The following is a 21,871-nucleotide window of genomic DNA, read 5'->3' on the forward strand; positions in this document are numbered from 1 at the left end:
TATTTGAAACGTGTTTTACTGTCTTTTGAGTAGCTACGCAATGAAATCGTGCTGAATTCCCAATAGTACGTAAAAGCAGCGTCGGGTTGACGCAGACATGCGCAACATAAACAACCTGGTTGGAAGATGAATACAACTACTACTAGTTCTACAAATAATAATTCATAATAGTAATTCATAATAATACTTTACAAGGCAGGAGAACGGGTATTAACATAAGATGAATGGAAACATAGAATAAATAGATTTAATTATAAATTAATAGGATTAGTCAGTGCAAATAAAAGATTATAATGACCCTTGATATACCCCTGCAGAGGCCCATCAGCCCCCTTTGGAACTTCATTTAAATTACTCAAGATCTGGATTTTGGTTTGAATCTGCTTCAAATTGCAGACATTCATAAATATCGATTCCCTTAACATGCCCGATTTCATGTCATCAAAATCCATGTGTTATCCACGGAGAAATCAACAAAAGATATTGAAAAACGCACTCTCTGCTCCCTCAATTTCCTTGAGTTCTTCCTTGCACCATCCCTTCACAAGATTTAATGGAAATCAGTTAAATAGTTTTTGCATAACCCTGCAAACAAACAGACAAAAAGAAACTGAGGTAGTATGCAATGACAAAAGCTGAACTGTAGCAAACAGGAATAAGTCTGGTAACATGTCAATGTAAAGGAAACCAAACCACCAAAACCAGAACCTAACCTTCCATGTCTGTATGACCAGGGAAACTACTAAAAACACATCAAGGAACCTTTCCTGCTGCCATAACAATTCAATAGTTTATCAAATCTGTCACTGAAAACAGTCTCCATTTTGTGCTCTAGTTACTACAGTTTGAGTAGTTCCTGCTATTAAGAGCAAACAGCTATCAGTGTATCAATATATATATATATAAAATAAAGTTTACTGGATGTGCTTGTTCCAGTGTTTTTTTTATACGGTGCTGGCTGCTGCTTAACAGCTTGATCATCAGAATCTTTAAAATCATTGCTGGGATTAGAACAAAAGTCGCACTTTAGGCTTTTTGCTCACAAAGCAGATCATTCTGGCAAATTCCTTATCCTCTTCAAAGCAGACTTTTATAGGTCATAATTTCCATTAGAAATTAACTTTCACTAAGTTCACTCATTTAAAAGCATGGCAGCTATTGAACATAGAATACAGAATGTAATGAAAGCAAATGCAACATGGACATTTTTTAAATACATTTATTGACTCCCAAGATTTGTCCAAGCAACCTAAAATGGAAAACTGTCTACCAGAGAGAAGAAACCACTGAACTGTACAAGAAGTCAGAGGTTAACTCGTATAGCATCACAGTTTGCATACTCAACTGAAATTGAGGTCAATAATGCCATTTTCTACCTGCTTCACAGAGCATACACACACCTGGAGAAGTCACAGAGCACTGGAGAAGTTCTAAACTTCTCCAGTGCGTTTGACACCTTCTAGCCAGGCAGGCTGGCTCCTGAGCTCTATGTGGTGGAGATGGACCGGAACCTTGTGTCCTGGATCACAGAATACCTCACTGACAGGCCTCAGTGTGTCAGGCTGCAGGACTGCTCTTCAGACTGTTGCCTGGGACACCCCACTCCTGTCACCATTACACCGTTGACTTCTTATACAATACAGGAACATGCCATCTACAAAAGTTCTCTGCAACTCCTCCATCGTCGGCTACATCGCAGAGGACATCGAGTATAGAGACCTGGTAGGGAGTTTTGTAGGATGTGTGGCAGAAATCAATTACAGCTCAACATTAGTCAAATCAAGGAGCTGCAGTGGACCTCTGAGGTAGAGGAAGCTCCTCCACCACTGTTGTGATTAATAGAGACGGGGTGAGCCAGTTTGTTATTCAGATACACTGGGTCGTCAGAGTAGAGTCTTCTTAGTGTTCTTCTTGTTGCTCTGCAAAGCTTGAGTGAACAAAGACAGTATTCAGCCCTAATTTTATCATCTACATGTTAATCCCCGTCAGTTAGTTGTAGTAGTAGCAGTATTTGTCCTTTAGGTACTCTGGTTGAGCCTGTGGTAATGTCAGTGTGCTGAGACGGATGGGGAGATCTTTTTTTGTTCTAAAGCTACTCGTTCCACATGCCACGTTTGGAGTGAAAGTAGTGGAAGAAGTTCCTCAAGTAGATCCTATCCACTTCCAAGCCGGACTTAATGATCCTAGAACAGAGGGACAGTATTTGGGTTTAGTATTAGGTTCAAGCATAAGAAAAAACATGAGAGGAGGAAGATGTCATTGGTGCATGTGACAATAAACTTTGATTTGATTTTGATTTGATGGCTGTCGATTCGCATTGTGACAATAAAGTCAAAATTTCGAGAAGTCAAAATAAATCAGATGATATTTATTTTGCATTTGGAGAATAAGCTGCCAGTGTTTGATCTCTGTGGTTTATCCAACTTACTTAAAATAATTCTTAGGAACAATTTCACCAATTCACATGCACAAGGCCTTTTTGTAGAGGCAGCCATGCGCTAACATCAGTAGTTAGACGCATTTTTAAAAACTCAAATTGAATCTTAAAATATCATGTTATTCTCACCATTTTTACTTTATCCTCAAACATAGCTGATGTGTGATTAGTATTAAAAGATAAAAGTAACAAACAAATGTATCTGTCAATTTACATTGAGGGACTAAACTGACCTGTCAAGTAGATCCCAGTCTTCTCCTCCCCAGCGGTCTGTATATTCCTTGGTGTTCATTCCTCCCACTGCATCCAGATCAGACTTATAGATTCCAAGTAGGCCAAAGCCTTGCACCTCCCAGAAACCTGCAATCCAGACATTTACATATTTTTTTTAACATTTAATAAATCCACACTTAAAAGGTTCTGTGTGTATAATTTAGTGACATTTAGTGGTGAATTTGCATGTTGCAGATGTTTAGTTTGTGCAGTTGGGACTACTGTAAAAAAACCATGGTGGCCTCAGTAAAGAGGGGACCTGCTCCAGTTGTCTATATATTTAGATATAAAAGGGTCCATTCTAGGGTAAACAAAAAAAAAAATTGGTACCGTTTAGAGCCAACACACTGGACCTTTAACCTTGAAAATGCATCATAATACCTCCAGTTAAAACCGCTTGCATCGTTTTTACACCTTAGTAGTACTAACAGGGCTGAGCAAAACAAGACCTCTGCTTTTGTTCTAAGATCTCATGTCAGTAAAATGTTTTATGAATTTACATCCTAACATGACTATGTCAAGTTAGATGTTGGCAGGCTGAGCACAAATTACAGTGTTTGCTATCAATACACACACGAAGGAACAACTTTAATTTAATCTTTGTGAAGGACCTAAATCTAATCCAAAAGTAAATGCCCTTTCTTAAAATGGACTGACCTAACATCTTCTCCTGATCTTTTCAAAACAAGTCTCTGTATAAACAGACTGAATATAAAGATGATGACACGTATTAACCTCCTCCCACGATCCAGAAATTAAGCAAGGATAACGCAGCTATGAAAGCCACCATCTTGAAAATATGGGGTCAGAATCTGCACTGTACAGATCTGGGGGTTCAGCATGAAATAACTAATCAAAGATAAAATTGCTAGAAAAATTAGCACTCGAATAAACGTCCATGGAATATGAACTTCCTAAAATGACAGAAACCATCTTTGACAAAAATCTAGTTAGCATGTACTAAGCTTTTGTGTTGTTATGGTCATGTGCCATTCACCAACACGAAGTAGGCAGGATTTATAACCTACAGTATACTAGAGCCAGCAACCAGCTGGGGATCAAGGTGCTTTGGCTTCACTTTTGGAGAGTTGTCATATCTATGGTATACAGCCATTCATTTTGAAACTAAAACTCCTGCTAAACTGTATTAAAAGACATTATGATGATGACTCAAGATTGTTATACTTTTTTGCTGCCTTTTATTAATGTTCATCCCTCAATAGAGTAACTGTCCCTTTAAAATGAAACTAAAGATGTTTATATCTACCTCTGGCCTCCAGTGGTGTAGCCCCACAGTCCAGTCTCAAGACGATGGGAGCAAAGGCCATGTGTCCCTCCACAGAATGTTTCCTGATGCTGTCGATTATGGAGGTAGGGAATTGGAGGTGGAGGTCACAAAGAAACACTATGCTGTGTGGATCCTGAGGGACGATGAGAGAGTGGTAGAGATTTTATTTTCATTCTATTCAAGTGAATTAATCGTAATTATTTTACTGCTGAGAGTTGTTGCATCACCTACTTTTATAAGGTCGATTCCTGCCTGCAGACCAGCAGAGCGCTGGAAGTTTCCAGTCAGCTTCACATATTGGTACCTGATATATTCCACACACGCTGTTATAGCACATACATCATGTGTAACATACTTGGCCATAGGTTTATATTCAGTTGAAAAGGAAAACAAACACACTAATGCACAACCTGTGGAGTGACGATTTCTTTAGAGCCTTCTCCACGTCCATGTCAGTGCTGTCGTAGTCGGTGACAATGAGGTTGAAGTTGGTGTCTCCAGATTCTCTGAACACTTTCTCCATTTCAGTAATCAGCTTGTGCACCCACCGAGCCTGGTTTTTCACTGAGAGACGTAAACGGGCAGATAAACACATAACCTTAAAAAATCACAGCTGTCAGTTCACTTTTTGTTAGACGGTACATGTTTGTCAATGTGCAATCTCCATAACTGGAAATGAGCCTGGTCAAAGGGGGATGTACAGTACCTGGAACTATGATGTGGACGGTGGCAAGTGGATTCCAGCTGAAGGCCACTGGGTTACACAGAACCAGCTCAGGTTGGTTACTCGTAGCGTAGACGTATTGTGACAGACGCACCATCTGGCCCTTCATGTCTTTCAGCAGCAGCTCCAGGAGGTAGCGGATTCCTTTGGCTGGGTCCACACGCTTCACCACATTAACCACTTTCACCAACGTGAACCGCCTGCAGGGGCAGAGAGAGACACAGTGACAGGTCTGCAAAATATTTCTCATTTACTTTAGATCAGTGAACTGATCCATTAAGTGACTGATCGCTGCAGCTCTACACATATTTTGCGGCTTTCTGGGACTTCCTTTGAGGTATTGGTGCCCCTAAGAAGATATATCGGCACTTTAAAAAGGGAAAAAAGCCTGTCGTGTCGAGATAAGTGTGGAGGGGTAGTGGTGGGGGGCAGGGGTGCTGGGTTCGTAGGCTGGACTGGTACCGGCTGGACGGGGCTGAGAGATGAGGTTGACCCCGAACAAGATCATCAAGGGAGGAAGTACGAAACGAGACATTTCGATAACAATTTTCTTAGAATGGACTGAGTGAAAAAGTCTGCGGAGAGACCGTATTCATACTTTGAGGGTCCGTACTGACCCCCTTCAACTAATTACGGATAGTAAAAGCCCAGAAAATGCATTTTACACAATACAGGCCTTTTAAGATAGATATAGCATTAATCAATATATATGTATATTTTTTTCTAAATACTTTTCTGGGTCGCTAGCTAAAATTTGTGTTAAGTCCCACTCTCTACCTTTTTTAGATCTCTTAATATAAATAAACTGACTTTTATGCAGTTTCAGTTCCTCCAGTTCCTCTTGACATTTTGCTTTCACAAAAATATGGATAATAAGAATCCATAAAGACTTCACACACCATGCCAAGAACCCAAAAATGTTTTATGAGGACAAAGTCAGCTTGACCTTTGACCACAAAAATGTAATCATCTCATCTAGAGTCCAAGTGAATGAATACATACAGACTAACGTAGCTATGTACAAACGGACATCCTGAAAACATGATGCTTTTGGCCATTGGTTGTCACCAGTGTGGAGGCAAAAACCCTCCCATTGAAATTATTCCAATTTTTGTTCTATGATCCAGGCGATGTGCTGGCACAGACACAAATACACTTACCCATTATGTTCTTTGTTGAGTTTGTCCATGAAATCCTTGACCACTGGCAGAACATCATTTGAGTTGATAAGCAGACTGCCAGCAATTTTGCAATTCATTTCAATCGCATCGGAATTATGTGCCCGATAGTCCAGGTGGATGATCTGGAAGGTCTGTCTCCAGTGCCAGTTGACATTATTTTTTTCCTGCAGGAGCTTTAATGATCTTTTTACAATCCTTTCCTTCCCACTTATGTCCAGTCCCTCCGATAGGAAGCTTTGATCTAGCATTAACAGGACGCAAACAGACAATTAGTGTGAATTGGTCTGACAACACAAGTAACTCATTTTATAAATAAGCAAAAGTGAGAAAAAATACTTCGGTCTCTGCTTTCTTGTTGCTGCAGGTCAGGACTGTCTAGTTTCATGTATCCAGATAAACTCGACCTAATGAGACAGAACACAAGATTATGCTAAGAATGACAATGGAGTCATTTTGCGTTGTCATTTCAGATGACACTTAAAAAATAAACACCGTTCTCATTAACTGGATGTGCAACAGATTCTCAGCAGATTGAAGGGTACAGCTCCCTCTATAGGTGATGCGTTAACTGTCCTTCTGTAAGTACGAGGGGTGAATGATCAGTTTGTGACCGAAGGTCAAACAAGATAAGTTTATCTATTTAAGTTATTTAGCAGAAATTTGGAACTTAATATAACTATGGAATTTCAATCTGTTTGTGGTAATTGAAAATTGCAGTCAACATTTTCTGAGACCAAGGTAGAAGCACAAAGGTCGGTGTTGTCCATTTGTTCAAAGTCCAATCACCCAGGGAGGTCCACAAGGTCATCGTGGCAACACTATGGGTGAATGGCCTTTCATTGAGCAGAGGAATTAAAACTTAGCAGAGAAGATGACCCTGGAAGCCGGTCATGTTAACTGATAACTGAGATCCATTTGTGTTAACATCATAATCGAATAACATCCAGGATTAGGATGTGACTTCTATAAAGAACCTTCGACCATTATTTCATCAATCTCACCCTCTGTTCATATTTAATATAGAATCGCGCTGCTTGTCTCGCTCATAGATTGTGTATAAAGGTGGACAAGCCCCAGAGAGTGAAGCCACCTGATGGCTGGCTGCAGGAAAGGTCATACATCCCGCCTCTTCCATGTTGGTGGAAAGGACATGAACCAACCAAGTATACGTCAATACTGTTGTTTGAGCTAGTCCTATTCACAAATCATTCCAAGATTGTTTTTAATTTTTTATACGTAATTGACGGCTGAATCTGACTTGCAAAGATTGGTCGAGCCTGTGTATCAGCAGGACCTCTCTACAATGGCTCCAATCACTGATGCTAATGATTCTGGCTCAAAATGTACAAGATGCCAGCTTTCATATCCAGGATGACATTTTGGCTTAGTTTCTGGAAAATAGGAGGAAGTGGAGATGCATCCTCTATCTTTATATAAAGTCTATGCTCGTAATACATATGGATGTATAATTTGTTTATCCCCAGAGGTCTCACCTCTCCACGATGTCGGGGGGGTACACGCAGCTTTTCTCAGATTCCATGTGCGTGAGTCGGGTATGGTCATCGGGGTAGATGTAAGACAATTTAACCTGGTGAGATGAAATGAAATGCTCTTAAAAACCAGAGATCGGAATGACCTGCTGCCACAAATGTATGAATCATGAGGTCTTGTTTGATGATGCTTCTGCATTCACTTCCTCCAAGACCAGATCACAGAATGAAACATGTGCTCATATTTAAATACTTTCCCAACTCACTGTAAGGCGTGTCTCTTTAATTAGGTCTCGTTTGTTCAATCCGTACAAAATCGAAGTGCTGTGGTTTTATTTTTTGAATCATGTGATAAAATAAACTAGTTGGACTTTAAACAATGAACAGCCAGAAGGAGACATTCGTGGCTTGGATACCCAATGTTTACACTTAAAGCCCCAAAATAACACTAATCCTTGTCAGATAAGGTCTGTTACCATGACCTCTGACATTTGATCAGTTAATCTTAGAGTCCAAGTTTGTGCCAAATTTGAAAGGAGGAAGAATTCCCTGGAGGGATTTCTGAGACATTGTGTTCACTAGGCACCATATAACAAGAATTACCTTCAGGATTAATACCCCATTTTATTTGTCAAGAACATGGTTCTCTATATATTTCATTAGGTTGAAATCTAGCTCATATTGTTCTTCAGAATAAAAACATACAAATACATACATAATTTAGTCCTTGATGGCGGCCCAGATGGCGGCCCTTGATGGGTTTGTACTCGCAGTCAGGCAAAACATCTTGTAGGAACTTGCTGTTTATCAAAGGCACTTCAAACCAACACAACAGAAATTAGGGCAGAGATTACTTTGTGCTTCATTGGAGGAAATCACTTTCATCCTGACGTGAAACCGAACGAGACACAGAAATGTCTCTCACCTTGGAGGAGAACGTCTCGTGGGTCTTCCCTCAGCATGTCGACTGTAGAGCTGCTCTGTTTCGTGTTGGAGTGGCTTGCAGCCGTCTGAGGTATGTGTTCAACATCACCCGCTACCATAGCAGACTCATCTGTGGGATGAAGCCACAGGACAATAAGATCAGAGAAGTGCTCCACATTCAAATGTGCCACAAAACCACTGACTTGATACACAGTGTGAGCATCTGAGCAGAAATGATAAGACAGTAGTTTTTTTCCATTGAAGGACATTTTGTGGTGCAAATTCACTCTGAGGTGTCTCTGCCATTTCAGTGTCAGAAGGAATGATGTCTGGGCTGATGCATGTCTTTACCAACATAGAGAGAGATGTGCTTGGAGTCAATAGCAGTGAATCTGGAGCCTTCACCCTGGAGCTGCCACTGCGTGAAACAGACACAAAGAACTACATGTCTCTTCTCTGTTTAAAAGCTCAGGTTACACATAATGTTAAAGCTGCAAATGACACGAGAAAACAGAGAAGAGACATTTGGATTTAAAGTCTAAATGAGCTGTGACAAGCTACTTACAGCCACCTCCACATGGTCCGTCCCTTCATGGTCCTGCTTGTGGAGGAGTTCAAAAAAGTACTTCCTCTCTGCAGAAAGCCTGTCAGACAGCTACTGTTCATATTCAGAGCTACAACATAGACATATTAGACACCAAAGCTAAACAGTTTCAAGTAACCAAAAGATTACATGGTAGCTGTTATGAAAGTTCTGTTAGATGTAAAGCCTACAAAACAATAAGGGTGTAATCCATCACCACACTCTGACAATGTTTTAGCAGTAAGTCTGTGAAATGGGTTCAAACAGTCGTCTTAATTCTCTCCAACAACTACATAGAGTTTTTACCATATCAGCATTTCTGGGTTGGATTCCAAGAGGGACATATGCATGTTACATAGAACTAGGTTATGACATCTTACAGGTTATGAAACTGGATGTGTTTATGTTAAGACATGAGATTTGGTAACGTTGCACTCCTGCAAGTGAAGCAGTTCCATAGATACGTGGCAGAGGGCAGTACAGTCCTTAATTCTCTGTCCCTGACTGAGCCCGGATATCATTTCAATACTTCCGTCCCAACCCGTCAGGTGCTAACAAGCTTAGATAAGGTATGCAAAATCTAACACAGGGGACTTGTTAGAGACAGTTTGAAGAATGAATGGTCAATGTTGGTGAAGAAGAGGCTGGAAAAGCTCTGCGTTAGTACCCCTGTATGGATCAAGATGAATCCTACAAGTGACAATATGCAAGTCCTGATTTCATTTTTGCTTGTGATGAGTAAGAAGATCCTGCAGTATATAGGAAATATTTATCTTCCTTTTAAACTTGTTTGTTACAAGAATTCCAGCTTACTTTTGAGGATATAGCTACTTTTATTGAGATATTTCAACCTGTGTTGTTTACATTTGCTTTTCTCACTGGTTTGACTATGTTCGAATGAGATATTTAGTGGAAATAAAGAAATAATACGTAAGGAAATGTATTTTCCCCACATAGACACACATTGAACTCACCTCACTGGTCTGGATATCTGACTAACATATTTCTCAAACTCGCCAGGGGCGGTCCACTCTGTGCCAGTCTAATAAAAGGAAGCAATCAATTATAAATCAATTATTAGGAAAGCAAATATTAACAAACACACGTTTAGATGGACACATATTTCAATATTAACCCAATCAAGACCTACTAAGTAAGACACTACCATGTGAACAGCAGCTTCTGATCATCTTGAATCTGGTCAGATTTGAGAAAATCACACAAGTTTAAAATAAAGTCTAATTCAGAATAAGATCATTCTCTATTCTATAATTATGATGTCCATGTAAATGTCAGTGACAGAAATTTGGAAATGTTCCTCTGCTGCTTAAGAAGATGACTGAGATGAATACCTTTCCAACCCATCCCAGTAACTGCAAATTGAGGGGGGATTCGTCTGTGCTTAGCCACAACTCAGAGTTGTCCTGAGAGCTCAAAGCAAAAACAAACTCTCCTGAGAGAAAAAGGAAACAAGGGGTTATAAGGATTCAGACAGAGATATCTAGGAGATGTATGAAGTGTAAGCATGGTAACAAGAAGGGACTGGTGAGGTACCGTGAGTATATGGATGCAGATAGCCAAATATCCTGAGGCCATAGTTAGTCCACTTAGGAGTGACGGCCAGCTTCAGTACTGTACTTCTGGACTGAAAGAGTGAGGAAACACAAAGAATCAGCCACCATGTTTACTCAAAGGGGGACAACATCTTCAGTCCAGGGACCTGAGGATCTAACATGAGGATGAAGAATGTACCTCTGTGTAAAAACACCTCACTGTGACACTGAAGAAGAAAAGAGAATCACTTAGGTCAAGAGTAATCCTTTGGGGATCATGAATGAATGACATTTCATAGTGATCCATCTGATTGTTGCTGAAGTATTTCAGCACAATCCTGCTGAAGAACTAACAAACCAATGGACAAGGGCACAGCCACACCCTCCCTGGCTGAGGTAACGATTCACTGCACAGAATTAATGAAGTGTGGGGTCCTAAGGTCAGGCTCTGACTCACGTGAGGATACAGCGGGTAGTGCGGGTTCTTGCCAAGCTCAGCTATAGATTTGCCGCACCAGTCCTCAAACGCGTGCAGATTGGCCCGTCCCTTATACTGCAGGAAGAGAGGAGAGAGAGGAAGTTGTGAACACACTGGGATTTGTTTAGCAATATTTCTGCGGTGGAACAGTTAACCATCTGGCCTCAGTGTTTAAAATCTAAAATCAACAGCTGTACACTCCCTTAGATAACACCTGGTGATAAAGTGATGTGAAGTGCTGGTTTCAACTGTCAAGCAGGTCCTGCACCATCAGTAAAATATCAGTCCAGAAACATTTCCGTGAGTTGTTCCGAAAAGAAAAACAAACAAATACACACCCTCTCTTCTCAACCGCATCCTGCCATCAAGCTTGATTACACATCTCCCTCAGTTCGTTGGAACTGAATTAAGGCTGAGACACAATCAAAGCAATCTAGCATTCACGCAGTGTAGTTCATGCAGAGGCCCAGATGCCCTGGAAATATAAATGTGAGTGAGCATGTGTGTGGGTATATGTGTGCACTTACCCGTCTATGTGCGTGTATGTGTGGGGGTATGCTTGTGTATGACTATTACATTTTTCCTGTGGATCATACTTCAATTTTGGTTGAGCTGAAGACTCTGCTGTCATCAGCAGATCAAGTTAGACCTTGTGTCGCTTGTATCAATCAACCTGCCTCTTTTCATCCATTGTCCTCATTTGTAAAGGCCATTTGAGTTGAAGGAACTCAATCTTATTTCATTTCACCTGCTTATTTCCTGCTATTTTAATAAGTAGCGCACTTATTCTGTGAGATGTGAAAGACAAAGGTTGCATGTAAATGTATTGTGTGAATGTTTGTATAAAATTGGTGAAGGGCAAAAGTGCTCATCAATACATTGTGGCGGCTTTCTATTAAACAGATGTGCTCAAGCGTGAAAGCACGCTGGTGGATGCCTAGGCCTACATGTATACCAAGTGCGTCCAGCACCTGCCTAAGTCATATACTCTGAAAGGATGTGTTCAAATCTAACACACTTTTTGTGTTATGAGTATTTCAACACACGTTGTGGTAAAACATCCAATCATGTGTTCAAAACCTGGTACACGCACGAAAAACCTGCGCCCTGGCACTATGACAGTGTTTTTGTTAGGTTTAATGGCATCAGTCTGTTAGGGACAGAACCCACAACAGCTGTCAAGAGCACAGACCTGCCTAATATACTGTAAATATGACACACCCTTATACAGGAACCATGAAAGATGGCGAAGCAGACTCAGCTGTAGGAAACAGAGGACAGCAGAGTCTCCAGCTCAACCAAAATTGAAGTATGATCCACTGGAAAAATGTAATAGTCATACACAAGCATATCCCCACACATACACGCACATAGATTGGTAAGTGCACACATATACCCACACACATGCTCACTCACATTTATATTTCCAGGGCATCTGGGCCTCTGCATGAACTACACTGCGTGAATGCTAGATTGCTTTGATTGTGTCTCAGCCTTAATTCAGTTCCAACGAACTGAGGGAGATGTGTAATCAATTAACAGTAGGCCAAGTATTGACATATTTAAACCAAATCCTAATCATAATTTATTTAAAAAAATCCAAGGTTCATGATTCAAAGAAATATTTCAAGGTACATTGCACAATAAAGCCATCTGACCTGTTTGTTACCTGTAAACATGTTTTTTATTTATACAAAAAAGGCTCAGATAAACACCATCGTGTGCTGTGGTTCACTTCTTTGAAATATTGCCACTCAAAACACTGACTTGTATGCAGGTCTCTCACATGAGCGGTGATTTACCTCTATGACACCTATTGTCAAGTTGAGGTTAAAGTTTACCTATATGATCTGTGAAAAAATTATATTTACTGGACATAAAATAATTTATGAGACATTTGGTCATTTTATATCAAATTGCTGATTGTTTCAATGAGTAAGTAAACTCTCTTCATATCCACGTTTTCCAGGATGAATGGGAACCCTGAACTTTGAGTCCACAGAGGAAAACGCACTGAGCAGGACAGGCCCTGACGAGTGACTGAGTTGAAGAGAGGTGAGTATTTAAGATGATGTACGCTGGACACACCTACCTTTTGTTTCCAGGGTTGTGGAGTAACGCTGTAGCTCGACGCAGATGAATCCTCCCCATAGTATTGTTTTGCCCTTCTGACCTGCAAAACACACACATTTAATTCACTTAGTATTTCTCCTCAGCCCAAACACACACCCTTACGTCACCGTATATTTCTATTACTGCTTCTTTATCCTTACCCAGTTGTCAGGCATGGCTTTCCTCCAGAAGTCGTTGACACTGTAAGCTTTCAGGCCTGAGGAAGTGAGTGAGAACAATCAGAGCAATGCAGGGGGGACAGGCAAATATGCAAGACTGTGCAATGCTGTCACTCGATTCCTTTTATTTTACAATTCTATTGGTAAGATAGGGGTTATGGGGTTCCCCTGTTTTGCTGGAGCAGGTAATTTTTGTAGTGGTTTCACACTGACTGGGGAGGGAGTGAGGCACTGGTGCTGTAAAACAGAACAAGTTCACATAACTTCAAATATTTGTGGTGACCGATTACCTAAAAAGGTTTGAGTAAAATGTTAATTACCTTAAATAATTTACTTTTTTTTAATTCACTGAAATTAAATTTATTACTTACATATCAATACCTGTATACTAAATCAAGTTATTTTTAGACTGCTGCAAAAATAAAAAATGGAGAAGAGTAAAATCACAAATAGGTTAGACAACTCTGAAACAACAAGGGGAACATCTGGATGAAATTCACGTTCTTACTAAAACTGGTTTCTTATTATCACAGGTTTTCTGCTTTCAGATATTTTGCCTTTACCCCGAGGTGAACCGAATTTAAATCTTTTGAAGTTACCGGATCAATAACTCATAATCAAAAGTTTTGTAAACACAAACGCTGCCTCTTTCCCCTCGCAGTATGCTGGACAACAGGCTACTCACAACAACACTTCAAAGAAAGTAAGGGTTGGGATGGGCTTGTGTTGTATATTATTTTTTTGCAAACAGATACACTATAAGTCCACAGTCGCACCAGTGTGGCTAAATCACATGATACTTTATATCAATGTCACTTGGAATCCTCACCATAAAGACAATTGGAAAACACCTGTAAAAAATGATCCTCTAGGTTTTGTTTTAATGCAACAGTAAACTGTTAAACAAACCCACTTCTAAACTATTTTTCCAGTATTGTAGAAGTGGCTGGAGAACCTCGATGTGTAGGGAGATTTTGGTGAGAAAAATAAATGTTAGAGTGAAGTTATTACATAAACTTCCCAATAAAAATGTCCAAACATTATGAAAAAGCATATATTTCCAAACTAAGTATTTAACTACAATCAGCAGGAGACCCTGGCTGTATGATGTGCTTTTAGTGACAATATCAAAGTGAGGTTAATTATGACGTTTCTATTTGGTAAGTTCCAATCTGTTAATATGTTTCCAACTTTACCTAAATCGTTAACAAAAAAAAAAGGTAAACACACACAACATTTTATATAAAGACTAAATCTTGTGGCAGATAAAAACAAGAATACCATATGATAAAAGCAAGTTTTGTCTTTGATTCGAATGGAAGCTACAGACTAAACCTACCATATTTCGTCCAAGTTTATTTCTTGCAATTAACAAGTTGCTTTTCCATAGTTAGGGTTCTAAATCCGTTTCTGGTTGGATTGCATCATTACTTGAACTCTTTTTGTTACAGATCACACACTTGTTGAGTGAAGCATGTTACACCTTTTAAATGTAATGGCCTACCTGTGTTACGGATCCATGAATTAGCAACGATAATCTCATGGTAGAAAGCCACTGCTGCGACTAGCACGATCGCCCCAAACAAAAGGCGTTGCAGCCTCGTCCGTTGGGAACCTACCGACATCGTTTTTGCTCTCGGGCGGGAGCTACACCTCGTCCCTGTCGACTCACCTAGGATCACCTAGGTTATTTGATTCAGAATGCGTCTTCAGGTGTTGCCACTTCCACCCTCTGTGCCAATTACACACGGACAACAACAAATGTCGTCGATTTTTTTCCTACACGTTCTGTGTTTACAGATGTGTCAATTGTCAGTGTGTTTGTGTGTCTGAGTGTGTTTTCATTAAAGGAGAGCGACAGGAGCGACTGAGTGAAGAAAAGCGCTTGGATTTTACGCATTTTTCGCAGGAATCCTTATATCGGGCACGGTGTTGACGGCCTGTGTGAATGGAAGAGGGAGGCAGAGAGGAATGGAGTGAGTGATTACACAGGCCTGGCTGTGTCCCTAACTGTCTGTTAGAATCTAAATTGTATGAATAAAGGTTGTTTTTTTACAACTCTTTGCATCTCCACCTTATCCTTAGTCTAGAAACTCTGTGTTCGGGTACATGCTCACACCTTGAGAAAAGGTTTATCACAAGGTCTGAACCACAGAGTCTTTGTCATCAGGAGGGCACCGACCCCACCGTGCCCGTCAGCCCTGCCACCCACACTCTGATCCACTGCTCCCGTACCCCCCACATATCACCGTCACTTGTGGCTCCTCTCACGCTTCCGATAATCCCACCCTGACAGGGGAACCGCCGATGTGACCTGCCCAGCAAGGAGCACTTTCAATCATCTAAAACTTCCCAGAGGTTTCCTACTCCGGCTGCAATGCGTCCGCTTTACGCACAGACACACACATTGAGAAGTACAGATACATTTTGGAGCTGAAGCATGCGTCACCGGTCTGTCCACACAACGTTAAGCCTCAAAATAAAAACCATGATCTTGTCTCCAGGGGGGGAAACTATTATCTGTCCACCCTCCCCCAGCTGTGATTGTGTGTTTACAGAGTTAAATGTATTTTTAATATCCATGAAGACCATCACTTTATTTTTCAGATGTGTTTGAAGGACAAGCGGTGCTGCTCCATTTTTACTCAGGACAGAGACCACGTCTGGAAACTGACTGCTCTGGGACAGGGCTGGAGGATCAGATCAGATCTTCAACAGAACACTCTGACCTCCTGACAAGTGAAGATGCACACTGGGTCGAATATTAGCATCTACCTAAACCATGCAGTTAATAATTTCAGTATGAACACTGACTTAGCATATAGCTGCTTACTCGTGCAGTCTCTATGAAATATGGATTTGTTCTTGTGCAGATGCAAACTTATGAAACATCAGTCGGCTCATTGGTTTGTTTGACTACCTACTTTTTCAATGAAACAAAAGAACTCTCAACTCATAGAAAACAAAAAAAATAAACTCCGTAAGTATCTTTTTAAAATGTAATTGTAAAAATTTCACAAAGTTCAAATCACAGATCATAACATTTTAACCTATTGGAAATCTATACCGATGTGAAGAGCATCTTCACTATGACGTTAAATCATTATCTGAAGTGTAACCTAATTACATTTAATAACCACAAATCCGTCCAGTAAGATATGAACATTTATCATTTCATGAAGTATCACATGAAATGCGGATGTTGGTGGATTCTATTGAACCTTCACATTTGACAGGTTCTCTAGGTTATTTAAGTTTTATCCCATCACTATCAGTGAAAAGCTTTTGGTTTATAAAAGAAAGAAATGCAGTAGATCAACAAGCAGAGTTTGGTGAGGAACCGAGTCAATAACGTCACACACTTCAGATGTTTCTATGGTTTATTTTATCCTTCTGTGAGGGCAGAACAAACAAGACCCTTCCAACGAATACAGATAAAACTCAACCCACAGCCAACTGTTTTTAAATGAGACAACAGGGCTGAATCTGATGAGCCATTCTTACATGTCCTTTTTTTAACAGTAAATTAAGACTAAGACTCAACTGTTTAATACTCTAGCTCGTCCAGGAGAAGCTAATTTTTAAAGGCCCTTTCTACTGTAGCTGCTTTAAAATGCACATATTCCAGTTAAGTATTGGTTGTATTCATCATTTTGGGAACAATACAGAAATCACAAGCACAATACTGAGAGGAGGAGGAAAAAAAGTAAGTCAAAGCAATTGTGAACAGTCCTGTACCCTTGGGATGTATGGGGAGGTCAAACTCTGGACAACTATTTCAGGAAAAGCTCTCTTAACTCCGATTATCCACAGCGCTGCTACATTTCTACTTTGGGAGACAGGCACCAACATTCAGACACATCATATCTATGCACATAGCCGTTGCAAGTACAGGAATTGATCAATAGGCCCATGAGAAGGATTGAATGGATAGGAAAAAATTAGAGGAAGGGAAATGACGAAAGATGGTGCAGGGTGAATGGTGTAGCCCTTGAAGGGTGAGGGTTTGTATTTCAGCACATAAAAGATGGGATGCACTTTTCCATCTACCCAAAACACTGGACGGAAAGAGTTTGGGATGGGGTAAGGTTGTGGAACTCAAATTAATCACTACATCCATATCCCAGTCCCATCATCAGGAGAAGCCCCCACTCCCCCACCCACCAACCTCACTCAGCTAGCTGCAAAAGCAAAAAGCCAGAACACAAAGAAAGCCAGCGAAGTGCCCAAAGTCAGTGCTCTTGTGTGACATGCTCATTCTCATACAGACCTTTTAGTCACACTCACTCACCCACCCACACAACCCTTAAACAAAAACAGCTTACAAAAGTCTGAAGTACAGATAAACCATTACTCAGTGACCTCTTCATCTATGCCTTTTCTTCAATTGCAACTTCCTCGTCGCCATTCTCCACCTCCATCTCATCGCCACCGTTTTCTTTGCTCTCGCTCTGCACCTTTACTGATTCTTTCTGTTCAGGAGGAGAGAGAGGAAAAAAATAAAAACACACCAGTCAGTCTCATGGATAAACTATAAGGCTGCCATCTTGTGGCTGTTGTCGAAAAAGACATGCCATCACCTTTGAATCCCTCTCTGCAAATTTCGTGAACATGTTGGCGTAGACGCGTTTGTCCTTCTCATGCTGCTCCTTGATACGCTTCTGACAAAGAATCAACTGGCAGGATATAATGAAGAATAGGTTAGACAAAAAACATCCTTTATGGTTATGAGGATTTTTCACAATTAATCTTTTGGTTGAAAGTTGTGAGAATGAACTTTTAAGACACATGGCTGTATACCTGACTCTTTCCAGCCTTGTTCGCAGGATAAAGCTGAACAACTCGCTGGAAGTTATCTCTTGCCATGTCAAACTCCTTCATACCAAACAGTGCCTCTCCTCTTCGGAACAAAGCCTTCTCATTAGACGAATCGATTTCCAGAGCCTATAAATCATAAACAAAGCATCATTACAATGTTTTCATTAACAAACCATGTAAATCAGCACTGAAACAGTCTAACCATAAAAGACGCTGTAAGCTTTTTATCAGCCTATCAAACTTATATTGATACCTTGTCACAACTTTCTAAGGCTTGGCTTGGCTCCTGCAGTTTAAGGAAGCACATGGCCAAGTTCAAATGTGCAGCCAGCTGCAACGCTTTCGCTTGCTTCCCGTCCTCCTCTGACAAACCAGATTCATTTTCCAGCCAGGACACAATCCTTTTATACTGAACTGATGCCTGCTTGTATTTTCCATCCTAAGGAAAAATAAATTATAGTTTTAGAAAACAAACAAAGTGTAACTCTGATTTTTTGTATTGCGACGTGCTTTTTAAAAACACAAATTCCCCTGTGTACTGTACCTTGAAATACTGTGTTCCCTTCTCTTTGACAATGGCGCTCTGCTCCAGCTTCTCTACCGTGTTCATCTCCCAAGATTCTTTGGCCTGAAGACACAAAATATAAGTCACTTACAAGAGGAGGATAACCTTGCTGCCCACAGCAGAAACGTGATTGGCCTAATAAAGTCAAATTGTGTTTCCAACACAGCACTAAGATGTGTTTACCTTCTCAAAAGCTGTCAGCTTAATCTTGTATTGCAGCGTTGCTCCATCAGGAATATTATACTTTTTATTTCCTGCATTCCCGAAGCCATACCTAAAAACAAAAGACACTTAAAATTAATAACTTCAATTGCTAATGCAGTCGTACAGTAATATACAGTTTGCCCTTTACCAAAATAGCAGAGGTCAATTTAGTTTGTCACATTACCATTTTAGAATTCTTGTAGCCAATTGTGCAAGCCAAATTTTATTAATGTCAACCATTACCCTTAACAATCAGATTGTTTTTTTCCCTCACTAATTCAACACATTTTAGTTCCAATGGGTTCAAGGCAGAGGCACATCACTTTGCTTTGGGGTTACAGGTATGGTTCATGAAAGTCATATTTGAAAAACAGATCAGGCTTAGAAGTAGAAAAATACTTTTAACAATAAAAAAATTAAAATAAAATAACTATTGCCAGAAATCATTACAATAAACCTGTACGTTTTCCTTCTTGGTACATGTGTACATACTTAGGCTTAATGTGGAAGAGGGCCTCCTCTCCTTGCTCCATAGCCATGAGGGCTTTCTCCACTCCGGCTGGAAAACCAAGACTCTCTCCATCACCGATCTCAAATTTCAGTTCTCTCTCGTCAAACACGCGCCCCTCAAAGCTGCCCTCCAAAGTTACTGAAAGGGAGGGGAAACACAGGAATTAGCTTGAGCTACATCACAAACTTGTTAACATGAGGTGATTGTCAACTGTTGAGAAGAAGCAATTGAATTGTCCCAAACCATCATAGTCAAGTTGTCTTTGTACACCCAAATTGGAGCCTCTTCACGATTAATATAAACTAAAGCGCACTGCAGGCTCTTGCATCCACCAAGGATAAAAATTAAATGTACGTACAACTTTAAAGTGTACGGAATATAAGTCAAAAGAGATTGTTGATGTATAATTGAGAATCAAATATAGGTAAATTTAAAAATCTGGACATGTACTTCTCCAAGTATATTTAGGGCCTGGGCATCAACGCTGTCAGGACCCTATTGAAACTCAAAGAATCATTTTTTTCAAGCATATTTGGTGAACTAAACATGTGTAACTTTTGTTGAAACTTTGGACAAATTTCTGATTTGTGAGATATTTAGAGGTGAAATGGTTTTTGCCGATGCAGAATTGACACAATAGCTAATCTTGAGATGCAGCCCCTGAGGCATGCTTTACCAAAATGTAAAGAAAACGTTGGGCATATGTATTAGGCCTAAATAGACATGCTTAAATTGCCCAAACTTTAAATGTTGTATGTGGTTGCTAAAAGCATTAAATAACATTAAAAATCGAATACATTTATCCATATTACATTTTTATACTCGTCTTGCAATAGTTCTATGCTTCAAGGGACCTTGAAAGAATAATTGCATCCCCTTATTAGCATGTGAATTTCTGAAATGTTTGACAAGAGCTCAGTCTTGTTGCGTTACCTTCTACAGCAGCTCCTTCGTTAGGTTTGGAATATCCCTGGCCTTTAGTGATAATGCGACGGATGATTCCTCCATCTTCATCTGCAGTTATGTCCTCGCCTCGGAATTCAAACAGTTCCACCTGAAGTCATGTAAATTAATGTCTTTGCATACCGATTGAGGATCAATGTAAAGCATTTTGTATTTAAACCACGAGCGCAGCAATACTGTTTAAGTGTGTTAACCTGGAATCACTGACACTTACCTCAAAAACAAGAGTGGCATTGGGGGGTATCTTGGGTGGGCTGCCTGCAGAGCCGTAAGCGTACTCTGGCTTACAGATGAGCTGGCTCAGCTCCCCGATTTTCATAGTGGCTACACCGATGTCCCACGCCTTAATTACTTGACCTTAACACAGGGAAGACCAATTACCAACACTTGCTGGCTGCAACAAACATGGCAGGAGATTGTCCAATGTCTCTGCACATTATGAAACTAACCTTTGCCTAACTCGAAGGAAAACTTCTCTCCTCGGTCTCTGCTCGAGTCAAAAGGAGTACCGTCCAGAAGGGTGCCGACATAATGCACAAACACTTTGTCCCCTGTCATGGGCAACTCTGTGCCCGTGCCTTCTTTTTTAACCAGCTGCAAAAAAAAGACAGAAAGAACATTTCATTAAAAGGAAGTCATTTCTGCCAAAGATGAGCCACCGCCTGCAATTTGGTATCATAAGTGAGCAGGGGCCGTCCCATTCAAACACCTTTAAGTGTGTGTGTGTGTGTGTGTGTGTGTGTGTGTGCGTGTGTCTTTGGGCAATATAGGATTATGTTATTATCATAAGTCATTATTCTATGAGTCAGGGTGTGGAATGCATCATGTCTGACTGTCCTCACAATGACAGCAAGATCAATACGTGTGTGTGTGTGTGTGCGGATATCAAGCATGAACAATACTAGCTTGCTCATTGGGTCCAGCGCTGACAACAAATACAAACGACTTATTCTCCACGTAGTTGCTAACATGGTGATTCGTAAACTATGAGACAGACTCCCGAGAACGAGATTAACTGCGCGGTTGTCAACACTGGAGTCAGTGGCAGTGCTAGCCTAGCTAACAACAGCTAACGTTAGCCTAGCCGTTTGGGTTAAGAACGAGCAGCCAGCTTCGCTCTTAGCTAGCTGGGTGAACACGGAGCAGCGCTACAGTGTAATTTACCTTTAACACGCCGCCGTCTTTCTTCGGCGTGATGTCCTCTCCCTCCATGGGGATGGAGTGTTCACTTTGCTCTTCTGCAGTCATTTTCAAGAGGCAGCTTTTCCGACCCTGGTCTGAGCTGCGGCACGATTCAAAGCAACGGCGGCTAACGCTGAGTACTTCTCCACAACCTCCTGACGCTGATCGAGGCTCCCTGCTCACCCTAAATGAGCTACTTTCTCAACGGGGCTAAAATAAGAACACACTCGGTCCGAGAGACTCCGGATACTGTGCTAAGCAGTGCTCTCGCTGTGCACCAGTCACCGCTTGTGTAGGGGTAGGAGCGTAGCTGTCGGAGGAGGCAAGTCCACGTTGTAGCGCACGTCTGATGTTTAAGAACCGCTCGAAGAAGGACGGAGAACTTTCCAGACCGCTACGACGAACC

General features: G+C 40.7%; 2 protein-coding genes and 1 long non-coding RNA gene across 4 annotated transcripts in view; 1 reads left to right on the top strand and 2 right to left on the bottom strand.

Annotated features, from left to right (window-relative positions):
* The window catches only part of LOC133954825 (uncharacterized), a 2,702-nt gene extending 406 nt beyond the window's left edge, over positions 1-2,296 (top strand). Inside the window, exon 2 of the long non-coding RNA XR_009920832.1 lies at positions 1,388-2,296. This is a non-coding gene — a long non-coding RNA (uncharacterized LOC133954825). The remainder of the gene's footprint in view (positions 1-1,387) is intronic.
* On the bottom strand, positions 1,224-14,896 carry LOC133954824 (beta-1,4-N-acetylgalactosaminyltransferase 3-like). Of its 2 annotated transcripts, none has more exons than XM_062389321.1 (20): positions 14,727-14,896; positions 13,205-13,260; positions 13,024-13,104; positions 10,911-11,006; positions 10,455-10,545; positions 10,253-10,353; positions 9,875-9,942; positions 8,883-8,961; positions 8,669-8,735; positions 8,319-8,447; positions 8,109-8,209; positions 7,397-7,491; positions 6,240-6,307; positions 5,883-6,144; positions 4,705-4,922; positions 4,409-4,562; positions 4,230-4,302; positions 3,978-4,131; positions 2,671-2,797; positions 1,224-2,183 (listed from the first exon to the last, which is right to left on the bottom strand). In XM_062389321.1, the coding sequence occupies exons 1-20, from the start codon at positions 14,845-14,847 to the stop codon at positions 2,093-2,095; spliced, it is 2,232 nt and encodes a 743-aa protein (XP_062245305.1). In that variant the 5' UTR covers positions 14,848-14,896; the 3' UTR covers positions 1,224-2,092. The 2 variants fall into 2 exon arrangements, with proteins under 2 accessions (XP_062245305.1, XP_062245306.1); XM_062389322.1 differs by lacking the exon at positions 14,727-14,896 and adding an exon at positions 13,594-13,615 and having other exon boundaries at positions 13,205-13,459.
* A 1,692-nt stretch (positions 14,897-16,588) lies between these two features.
* Positions 16,589-21,865, bottom strand: fkbp4 (FKBP prolyl isomerase 4). The gene is made up of 11 exons (XM_062390108.1): positions 21,448-21,865; positions 20,733-20,877; positions 20,498-20,640; positions 20,254-20,374; positions 19,302-19,458; positions 18,789-18,879; positions 18,585-18,668; positions 18,294-18,479; positions 18,023-18,166; positions 17,803-17,898; positions 16,589-17,694 (listed from the first exon to the last, which is right to left on the bottom strand). The coding sequence occupies exons 1-11, from the start codon at positions 21,529-21,531 to the stop codon at positions 17,593-17,595; spliced, it is 1,353 nt and encodes a 450-aa protein (XP_062246092.1). The 5' UTR covers positions 21,532-21,865; the 3' UTR covers positions 16,589-17,592.
* Positions 21,866-21,871: the final 6 nt, after the last annotated feature.

The sequence above is a fragment of the Platichthys flesus genome, chromosome 6 (assembly GCF_949316205.1).
Source record: "Platichthys flesus chromosome 6, fPlaFle2.1, whole genome shotgun sequence".
Lineage (NCBI taxonomy): Eukaryota > Metazoa > Chordata > Actinopteri > Pleuronectiformes > Pleuronectidae > Platichthys > Platichthys flesus.